An 11,435-nucleotide genomic window follows, 5' to 3' on the forward strand; every position below is an offset into this window, starting at 1 on the left:
ATTTTAAAATACGTTACCCTAGGTAGGTACTGCTTTCGTTAACTTTTAAACGCTACCCCACCTAGTACACCCACCCACGTTCGTCGGATAGTGCAAAGGAACGACCCGCCAGTAGTCAATAAATATCACATCCTAAACCATTAACTATATACATCGAACATACGGCGAAGCCGGTGTGTCCGGCTTCACACCCCGCCCTCTATAATACATGCCGATCCGCAGCCGTGGACAGTGGCGTTGGCGCTGCAAAACTTAGTCCAACGACACGTCGGACAGTTGAGCCGTAATTCGTTCCTTGTCCCGCTTGCTAACCGGTCGATTGGTGCGTCGCCGCACATTTCTTCGACCACCTTCGACGGTTGCCGTGGCCGTGGTAGAGCTACTGCTGCTGCTGCTGCTACTACTACTGACTTCATTTTCCCCGACCGTGCTTGACAGTATCGTGGGCTTTGTAGCCGCAACTGCTACTCCAGTGGTTGTGCTGGACGGGACATCCGGTTCAGCAACGATGATAATCTGATTGCTCGATCCGACCGTCGGTTCCGCAGCTTGAACGTCTGCTGTGGACAAACTTTTCGCTTCACTTTCGCCTCTCACCGCGCCGGGCATGGGCTTAAACGGTGTCACTGGATTGTGTAACGCCTTCAGCAGGTTGATGCGCGTCTCCAGCACTTCCGCCGGCAGCGTTCCGACGGAATCCTCGTACTCGCGCTGTTTGTTCATTTCATACAGTTGTTGCAGCTGATTGAAGGCCCCCTCGTTCATTACCGGTGCCGGGGGCATCAGTGCGTCCCGCAGCTTATCCTTGTTGAACTGCTGCCGCTGTTTCGTTTGTTTCGACCACGCTTGAAGCCAGGACGATCCGCTTCGGGGTGAATTCTACGGAGAAAGCGAAGGTTAGTGTGCGCTGATCAGTTTGCTCTCCGCCATGACGTGCACGCCCCGTACCCTTATCGAGTTTGCGTAGTCCTCATTATCCACGTATCGTTTACTACTTCCGGCGGCCGCTCCTGTAACGAAGCGTTAGGGAATTGATTCGAATATAAAGTTAATCGAAATTTTCCACGCGTTTCACACTCACCGATCGGTCGCGTGTTAAGCTGGGGACCCAGCTCCAGCTGAACCTGAAAATCCGCATGCTCGCCCAGTCGAAAGCCAAAACCTATCCGTGAATCGGTTCCTGTGGAGAAAATTGAAAATCGTACCTTAATACTGCTCTTACTTCACTCCGGACGCCGCCCGATCCACCGACGGAAGTGAAACTGAACCGGTTGAGCGGGTTCCGAACGGAAACTTGGACTTTGCAAAATGCAACCCTAGGATGCAGCTGTCGAGCTGTCGATACGCTAGAGCTAGAGCCACAGTTACATGCTAACACAGTGTTACCACACAGCGCTTAAGAGAGCGCTGCCACTGCTCAAGGGCAGAGACCTCCGTGGCCTCCGCGGCTAATGACGCAAAGCTACCTTCCAATTTGGCCACGTGCCACGAGTGACGGTTTGGTGCGGTTTGTAGGCCATAGTTTCCGAAAGCTCGGAGCCACAACTCCGAGTTTAGTGGAAGGTTAATCGATGTTTCGGGTCTGCTTGGTTTTGGGTTAAGTCTACGCGCTGACATTGAAATAGTTTATTGGCCAGGGCGATGGAGAACGTTCCACGATGCTCGATTTCCACAGTTGGATTAATTTTTGACAAAATGGTTGAATGTAAGATAAAGTCGACGCACTGATATTAGAGTTCAAAAGGGAGTCGTGAAAATAGTATTTAAAAAGAGTGCACGAGTTCTAGTGTTAAGCAAGATTCAACAACCATTCACAGAAACATTATGGCTAACTTCATCCTTCAATTATAAAATATTAAGGACTTTCAGTATTATTCTGACAGAGAGGATTGAGGTCTCTTGAGTTATGTTAGCTTGACGTTAATGCGTTTAGCGTTTCAAACCAATTGGTTTTTCAGAGCCCAATTGCAGAATTCGGTCGATCCTGTCGATCTGGAACTTTTTTCTTTGATCTGTTGCTACAGGAGTGTCCCCCTAACTTACTATACGGCTTAACTAAAATATGGCTCTTCCATGAAACCATTTGAAACCGATCATAGAGCTCATCACTAGCAGCGATGCATTTTAATATCTTGCATCGTCCGATTGATAGGACCGATCAACCGGGCGGGACCACCGTGCAATCGAGCGTCTAATCGACGATCCCGCGAGCAAGTACCACTTTCATCGGGCAACTTTCATCGGCAAAATTATGGCCAGGCTGGGAGTGTTTTGCACGGTTTCACTTCCACCGGGACGGGAGCAGTCCACTTAACGTCGCCAACGATGCCGTAATGCACCGTTTGCCGGCAGTTGCGAATTGTGGCCATTTTCTGCACGCGAATTACAAAACGGAGTAGAATCGTTTTATTTTCCCTTTTCTCTGCTGCCAAGACTTATGCAATTGCTTGGCCGGGTGTCGCTGCATTCGGGCGAGCCGGCCTCGCTCGATCACGGTGAGATTAAGAAGTTGATTTTTCCCAGCGGTCCTCTCGGATCGCCTAGCTATTTGATGTGTATCCATTTCATTACGATGGACAAATCCCAACACGGCAAGTGCACACAATGAAAGTTATGCACCCCACTGTACTGCGCAACTCGATTGATGTTTGCCCGTGGCCCCGCGCTCCGGTGCGCGAAGACGGTCCGTCCGGATGTCCGACGGTGTCCGATGCAAACAGAAAGGGAAAGTTGTCTCGCCGATCGTCGTCGAGTGGCGCTGCGCGATGTTTGTCCCTCGATCCCACGACCAATGTGGACGGGCGCGGTTTCAAGGCAAAAACGGCAGCTCGCTGTCCGAGCTCCGCGATTAGCATTTGTTGGTTTCGATGCATCGCACCCGAGAGAGAGGGAGGGCAATCAATTTTCCACTGACTAGCGGTTGCCCACCTGGGTGGTTATGTTGTGGCCGGTTGTTGCGTATCAATAACGGGTTGGGTAGGCCACCTGACCCCCGCTGCTGCTCATCACAGGCAAAGATTCATAGGATCGTATCGTATCCGATCGAACGGCAAATCATCTCGTTTGAAAAAATATATGTTTTCCTATGCGCTCTTTAATAGGAAAAACACCAAAACAGTCCTCGAAAGAACAATGCCCGCCATTGTGATCGATGCAAATTTATTCACCGATGGTGAAAGTATTATACGCCGGACCAAATCCAAAATTCGCCTCCATTAATAATTTTGAACATTATGGACCTGAGCTCAAAGTGCAAGTTATGCGTCGATAGCGGTTTATGGAAACAATATTGCACCACGTCACTTTTCGCGCGGTTCGAATGATTACTCTTTCGAGTGTCAGCCATTCTTGAAACACCGGACTCCATATCCGGTTCGGAGCCATCAATGGGGTTAACCGGACTCGCTGACTCACTGGGGTGGTTTTAAAATCATACCGAATCAGACCGAAATTTCGGACGTCAGTGCAGGACCAACAAAGTACCCTCGGGATAATGCTATCGATTCAGGAGATTATGAAACCAACCGTGCCGCGGATATAACGGTTTCCGATCCTGTGGTTTCCGTTCCGGCCAAAACGCCGGATCGACCGATCGGATCTCCATTAACCCTGTTTCCGTGCTGGGTCCGCCGGGAGAGAAATTACATAATTCGACTTCGGTAATTGATCGATCCACTCTCCGGGAAGGTCCGGACTCGGCCTCGGCCTGGCCAGCCCGGCATTTGCATTCCGGACTGGATTGGGCCGGACCCTCGGGTGGTGTTCCGCGCTTACCTTTCTTGATCGGTGGAATGTTGGAGTAAACCAGGGAAAGTATCGATGGCAGCTCCTCCGGTACGATGAACGCATTTGTGACTGCGTGGGGGCGGCGTCGGCGGCCACATGGAATGAAAACGGGAGGACGGATAATGAATGAGTAAGTGGGCATTTTTAATAGCCGAATTGTGGGTTGATTTTAGGGTACGAGGACACACAAATACCCGCGGCGGTTGGCAAAATGGAAGGTGCGCAATAAAAACAAAACCAAAAAAATGGACACACACCCGGGGCGCCGGGTTTGGGGCTAAATCGCTCCACCAAATGATGCTTTCACGGCAACCCCGGGCGAGGGCGATCTGTTGAGAGCGGTTTGTGCTCCTGCTTCGGGTGCGGGAAGCTTTCCGTTGGTTGGCTGTTGTTGTGGTTTGCGTTTCTTTTGCGGCTTTGATTTTGTTTAGCCTACAAATTTTGGGTTCCGCAATGGTTACTTCCGTTTCTCTGTGGGGTTTCTTCAACGATCTTCATTTGTGAAGTCATCGAGACTTTGCCAAAATAGATCCATATGGTGTTAGAGCTGGTACTGTTTTATGAACCCCTAAAGAAGCCAAAAAGGGGTTATTGTTTCCTTGATAAAGATATTTCCTTGATTTCGTAGGTGAAGAGTCATTTTGCTTTAGTTAATCGTGGCTTGCATTAATTTCGAACTCTCCAAAATTAAAATCCTTTGAATCCATGATCTAAGATCTTTTGTGCTCTTTTACGAAGTACAACAAATTTAATAGTAAACCAGACAAGATCTGAAAAACATTTCAATAAACTAAAATAAGTCAATGAACAGCTACCAAATCTACACAACAAGAGCCTCAAACACGATGGCAAAGCGCCCAATCATCAAACGAAAATGATGATATTGAAAAAGATACAAAAAGCCTACACACAGGACTACAGGCACTAAATTACAAAATGACTACCGACGGTGCAAATTGCTCAATAGATAGTTTGGCCCCGGACATTTGAGCCTTTCCACTCCGAAACACGCACCAACATCATCATCATCGTCGTCGCCGCAGTCAACATCACCATCATTCGTATCATCCTCTAATGATGACGTCTAGCCCATCACGGCCCGGCATCCTACCGCGTTCGTTCGCTCATCGCCGTCGTCGGTCGCTGTTTGGGGCGAGTGCTGAAATTGATGGTTTCAGGAGTGTATAATTCGGTTACCAAACTCATCAATTACCGCCATCATTAATAAGGCGTGAAGCTGGCAAACGGTTTTCTACTAATCATCTGCCGTGTAAATGAGATGTTGCGGATGTGGATGTGTTGGCGATGTGTTTTGTCCCGCCAACGTCAGCGTCCGTCACCCGACAACAGCAACTGTCGCTCAATTTTCTCTAGTTTAATTTCAAAACACCTTCGATACGAGCTTTTCTCCTTCCGACGGCGGCAAACGAACGACGTTCACGGATCCGTCGGCCCATGGGTCGATCTCGCGATCTCACGCGTTTACGTAAGAAGCACGATCAGAAACCTGTTTGCGCGGTTGCCAGTCCACCCCGAGTACGGTCGCCCCTGACGGCCCAACCCAAAGGACCTTCCCGCCCTGATCAGCCGAGCAATTCGTTCAATTGCCGCACACAATCGAAAGACCTTGGCGCGAAAAACCCGTTCCCGGTAGGGGGGCGCCGGCATGCATTCGGTCTGCACGACGACGAAAGACTTCAACGCCTAAGCGGTACAGGCGAGAAACCCCCATGAATTCGCACAGCAACTATACAATCTGTTCCGCCTTGGCCTGGGCCACTTCCGAAAGTGCTCCACGCACCATACCGCTTCGTTGCACAATACGGCGTGTTTTACAGGTTGTAGTTGAAAGAGAAAACTAATCGATCGTCCACGGAAGGAGACACGGCGCAATGGGTTTAAGTAATAACTAAATTTGTGTAAGAGCGCTGTGCGGGGCAAGCATTTGCATTCCTCTTGTGTGGTGAAACGAGTCACTAACGAGCTTGTCACGGGAACCGTACGAGGTACGATGTCGCAAGATGTCGAGAGGCTTAAGTACTTAATGGAAGGAAGCCGTTTGCGGAGATCTTTGTAGCCCCTCAGCACCTTCGACATTAACGGCGAAGTGGGTCAACATATTGCACTGCTGCTTGACTAGACCATAAGCATAGTGGAGATTGGCCCCAACAGCATCCGTTTATGATGCTGCGTTAGCTAAATGTCAGAAGTGACATTAGAGGCATTAACATTATCCACATGATGATGACTTCAATTGTAATTGCAAAAATATATTAAAAGTACTGCAAAAACGACTCATAAACTTCATTCGAAAGTGCCACTCCTCTGTGATGCAATTCCATTTTATCCCGGAATACCATCGAGTACGACGAAAGCGTGTTGGTCGTAGCGCTGCAGCGAAAGGCCACCAGGTCAAAACGCCCGGCACGGTTGTGACCTTGTGAACCACTGGGGGCCTTGTGGTCGGCACCACAATGAGTTGCTGTATTTAATTTTCGTCGTCGTCGTCGTTTTTCACCACCGCCATTTTTCCACCGGGTTTCGCGGTGCTCCGAACTCGGTTAAACCAGATCTCAGATCAACAGCCTGAGCCGAAAGATGGGTGGGAAGAGTAAAACGGTTGGCCGAAACACGCCACACCGAACGGGGTCACTTTTGGTCCGGGCTCCAGTTCGGTTTCGCCGACCCGCCGGGCTGATTATAACGTTGCCGTTGTAGCGTTGTTGATCGCATTTATCACGTCGCCGTCACGGGGAGCCGCCGATCCCGCGGATCGCGTAGTTCGGCCCTCGGGCCGCCGGTGTGAACGGTGTCAATGTCATCGTGGCTGGCCGCAGGCAGCGTGGTGTTAATGGCATTGTACCAAAAAATTACACATCGTAAAGCGTTTGCAACATTAAACCCATTTCCCAGGCACTCGGATTTCATGCAAATGAGCTGACCCGACACCGACACCGACGGGTCGATTATTGAATTGTGGCAATAAAGTCGCAACGGGGCGTGCAATCGGGGGAATGAATTACAAGATGCGCGTGTTGGGTACCGTCGGGTGGCCCGATTTTTCGCTAATTATGATTCCAATTTTCCCGATACTCTCGGTGGGTAACGGTGCGTGGAAAGCCCACCTATCAGACAGACCTATCCTGCCATTGCTCACCAAGGCAACCGATGCTCCACGAAAGCTCCATGAGATCATTCAGCCGAACAATCACTCTTGAGACGTCTCGCACCAACATCTTCATTTGCTTTGTCTTCGAACAATTTCATCACGCAATCCGCGTCGTCACCGCAAATCGCGGGCAGCCGAAGGCGCGATGGTGGTCAATCATCTTCACGTCTTTCACGAGCCGTTTTATGATTTTGCATTTTTCCTCTCAACTGAGAAGCATTTTCAAAAGCAACGCTTCGGAGGTGATTACACCGTCTGCTACCGATCTCTTCGCAGCATTGTCGGCGATCATGAGATACTTCACATTGAAGCCCGTGTAGCTTTGGGACCTTTGGGACACGGGCCCTACCCGGGTGGCAGGAATAAACCGGCGACTGACCCGCTCACTCCTTAAACGACTTTTATTGTGACGGCCTTCACCAACGCACGTCAGTTCGTGAGAACTTTTCACGTCACGTCGCACGCCCTGTCAGAGGGAAGTTGGTTGCATTGTTGCGTACTCTCGGAGCATAGTGTGGCTCTTTATTATCGGACGTCGTGTCTGATGTGAACCTCAACTATCCCTTTCCATCCCAGTGATGAACGTAAATGGGAATTTATGTTTCTTTACTTATGTTGCAAACATCGTCAAATCGACGAGCCGAGCTGCCGATGTAATTATAAGTCCATAACAGATTAACGCATTAAGTGAAATCAATCGGACGACGGTCGGATAATCCGACGATCCACCACTATTATGCAAGGCTCGGTGCCACGCCGATCTTCATCATTCCGTTAGCTAATACCACTCGAACGATTAATCAATCACTGATTTGTTCTCCCGATTGGGGGCTAACATGGCTTGGCCCCGGTACCTGAGGACCCTCGTTAGCCATTAAGATGTCGGTCCACCGGCCAGCCATGGGCCATTTTAGTAGGTTCGTCTGCCTGACTCATTTTTATCACCCCGTAGGCCGGACGGACCGCACACCGGATTGATGGCAACGGCAACCGATCAAAGGTCTCGAGACCCTCGCGAGAAAGGTCTCTCGATCGGGCGTCGTCATTTCGTGAAAGTGAAAACTGATTAGCATTGTCAAACGGTTGACGCGGCACGAACGCGAGCTTCCCGTGACGGTCCACGGATGGGCCACAATGAAGACGCATCTTTTATGGACGCTAATCAAATTAAACGTACCAACGGCTGGGTGCCGAACGGAAAGTGTTGATAGATTACGGGAAGGATACAAAAATGATCTCTAATTAGCTTTTAGTGCCACGAATTAAGCCGATCACTGGCCGGCCGCAGTGGAATGTGATTTGCGTAAGGAACACTTTTGGGATACGTTAATTCCGTTCATTAGGGAGAATGTCCGGGAGCGAGAGTTGTTCCGTTTGAAAGCCCGTTTCCGAATCCAGTTACCAGTTTTTGGCACAACATCATCTCAACATCCTTTGTCTTTCCTTGGGCCATCTCGCGACGATGGGCGTTGCAAATTTGTGTATCAACAACCGAAAACAGCCGCACACCAAAGGCACCGCCCGCAGTTGGGGAGGCCATCCCGGGTGGGGAGTCCTGAAGAGCCAAAGAGTTGCGCAATGTTTTATCAGATGTTGGCACGCAAAAGCGGAAGCGGCTTCTTCGTTCTTTTTTTATGTGTGCTTCGCCCATCCACAATTACACCGGTTGTTTACGAAAGCAATAAGGTTCGTAACCATCACTCATCGCCACCAGAAGAGGCGGTTGTTGTTTTGTGCCGCCGCCGCGGAAAAATGGCGTGCCGTTAATTGAGTGGCGTAAAAAATCGATCACGTTCGACATTCTCCGGATGGCAGTGTCAGTGTTTATGTTTTTCCGCTCCGAAAGAAAAGCTCCATCACGCCAGCCCGCCCGTGGTGGAAAAAGAGAAAAGCTGGAAGGCGTGCGAAGGGGTGCAGGCCAAACTGCACTTCCGGCCCACCCAGACCGGTCGTCGCCGTCACGGACCCGGACCCGTGAACCGCTTCGAACGAAAGTGAAACAACACTGTAACGTGTTATTTTCCCTTTCGTTTTGCGTACTTGCGCAAGTGAACGGAACGCCCAGCAAGTGCACGTGCGTAGCAGCAGGGTTTCGACCCGCTCGGCACACTCCCCAGCAGCGGTGTCCCTGACACGTGATTCTCCCGCTGCTCGGAGCATTAAGTTATGCGTCGTAAGCCAATCGAATCGTAAAGTGTTGAGCAAGGGATATTAAAACATTCAAACGACCTACGCACTCTCTCACGTTCCGACGGGCCGTCGTCAGGCATGCCGGGTTGACCTTTTCGGGTCCGTTCACAACGTACACAAGCATGCGTCTGCAAATATACTTACATGAAACGGCATCAAACGCTAACAGTAAGATCATCAGCAGCAGTGGCCGCCTCGTTCGTGGACGCAGTCCAACCAGAGTACGTGCCACCATCATCACCGTCATCGTGAGTGCTGCCTGTTGATCGCTCTCTGGGGGACTTTGTGGTGCGTTGAAGGACTTGCTTCCTTCGTGGTGAGCCTTAATCACTTTATCGGACCAACGAATCAACAGCGATCATTTCAGCGTCTGATGATCAACCATCTCTAGCATCTTTCGCAACACTTGCACATAACATAACTCAAACACACCCAGATCGGTGATTGTGATCCCGTGAGAGGACACGGCAGGGAAGAGCCTGTTGCCAATGTGATGCTTTTGCACCCTGCCGGGGTTGAGACACGTTTTGAGACAACACAATTCACACCTTCGAAAAACTGACCATTTCTTCGCACGCACACACGAAAGCTCGTTGGGATTGTTGGTGAGGTTTGTTTTATTACCTTTTTCAATTAAACAGTGGTTAATATTTATTCACTTGATTTCCTTTCGTTACGCGATGCGACACAATTGAAGAAGCCACCACCACCGCAGGCTCTGCAACCCCCGATTCCTCCGGCACGATCCGCGTCTCAATCGATCGTACGCGACCGAACGAGCGAGCGAGAGAGAGAGAGAGAGAGAAGAAAGCACACACACTGTGCGTGTGTAGTGCGAAAGAGCGAGAGAAAACACGGCGAAAAAACTTTCTCACCGCGGAATTTCGATTTTTGAGCCGCCCCTTGCGAACCGTCCAACGAACACGGCCACCACAACGTCCACGGGATGCACCGGGTGGCCGGGCTTGCGCCGGGTGAAACGATTTTCTTTATTGCACGATGCAATACGTCACGGTGGCCGTTTCCGCCGCAAAACCACTCGCAGCGGCACTACAGACGCACGCAAACTCCAAGCACTTTTGGACCTCCGGAGCGAAATCCGGGGGGGGTGATCCACACGGAGCAAATTGGCCCTGGGTCCTTCACGATCCTTTCCAAAAAGGACGGCTGGTGTGTGTCGTAGAACGTCGGCGAAATGATCGCAGCACTCACCGAGAATTTCGAAGCGCGAAAGAAAGACTCAAACAGAAGACTTCAACGGCACGGTAAGAGACGAACCGTGTCGATCGCTCGCAAACGACTGAACGATGATCGTTCGCTCGTGCTTTGCGCACCGCGTGCTTTCGTGGGGCCAGTACGTTCGGGTGCCAGCAGCTGCTGCTGTCGACGAAAGAGGTGGTGCTCGATGATCGGTGCCTTGACGTTACAAGATTTGATCTTCGATGAACGAAAGTTTAAATGTTCCGTTGCACGTTGCAAGCTTTGCCAGCGTGTTTCCCGATCAATCTTGGAAATATCGAGCAACGAAACGATCAGCATTGAGTTCAACATGCAACAAAATAAATAAAAGACAATTAACTGTTTATCAAAGAAAATTTTATTGTCTAATCTACTTGATCATCAGATTTTCGAACTTATAATAGTTTTACAAATCCGTTTCAACATTCAATATTTGGTTCCCTTTTTTCATTTCTGTTTCACAATATGAGAAGCGGTTTTTGAGAGAAAATTTGCAACAACTAGAGAAATTGGGACCGTTCAACTTTCGGGTCTCCCAATGTTGTACATGCTGTTTGCAATGTTTCTACGTTTCTGGCGAGATTGCATTTCATGCAACATGCTCAGGGAGGTCGGAACCCCCAGTATTTCCCACAAATCTGTGTTTATTCTACGCCGCCAATCGAAAGTGGGAGTTATTTCAAGTTCTAGCAACATTTCTCGACTGTTTTGCTCCTCCGGTTCATCACTTTCAACGCTGTTTGCAGAGTGTACGGGACTTAGTTCTGGTTCAACAATCGTTTCATCTTCCTGCATTGTAGACGGGTTGTTCATAGAATCTTTGCCATTTAGTTTTGTTTTAACTATCGTTTCATCTTCCTGCATTGTAAACGGGCTGTTCACAGAGTATCTGCCACTTAGTTCTGAATCAACATTCGTTTCATCTTCCTGCATTGTAGACGGGCTGTTCATAGAATCTGCGCCATTTAGTTCAGAATCAACAATCGTTTCATCTTCCTCCATTCTAGACGTGCTGTTCATACATTCTATGCCACTTAGTTCTGATTCAAAT

The 11,435-nt window shown here is 49.6% G+C and overlaps 2 protein-coding genes across 2 annotated transcripts in view; both read right to left on the bottom strand.

Annotated features, from left to right (window-relative positions):
• Positions 1 to 50: 50 nt before the first annotated feature.
• Positions 51 to 9,380, bottom strand: LOC131210616 (uncharacterized). The gene is made up of 5 exons (XM_058203890.1): positions 9,290 to 9,380; positions 3,775 to 3,855; positions 1,082 to 1,180; positions 949 to 1,010; positions 51 to 879 (listed from the first exon to the last, which is right to left on the bottom strand). Exons 1-5 carry the CDS (start codon positions 9,378 to 9,380, stop codon positions 253 to 255), a joined length of 960 nt encoding a protein of 319 aa, XP_058059873.1. The 3' UTR covers positions 51 to 252.
• A 2,038-nt stretch (positions 9,381 to 11,418) lies between these two features.
• The window catches only part of LOC131208064 (zinc finger and BTB domain-containing protein 17-like), a 2,636-nt gene continuing 2,619 nt past the window's right edge, over positions 11,419 to 11,435 (bottom strand). The window contains exon 4 of the mRNA XM_058200709.1: positions 11,419 to 11,424. Within this exon, the coding sequence (XP_058056692.1) occupies positions 11,419 to 11,424 (6 nt within the window). The remainder of the gene's footprint in view (positions 11,425 to 11,435) is intronic.

This window comes from Anopheles bellator, chromosome 2 (assembly GCF_943735745.2).
Source record: "Anopheles bellator chromosome 2, idAnoBellAS_SP24_06.2, whole genome shotgun sequence".
NCBI lineage: Eukaryota > Metazoa > Arthropoda > Insecta > Diptera > Culicidae > Anopheles > Anopheles bellator.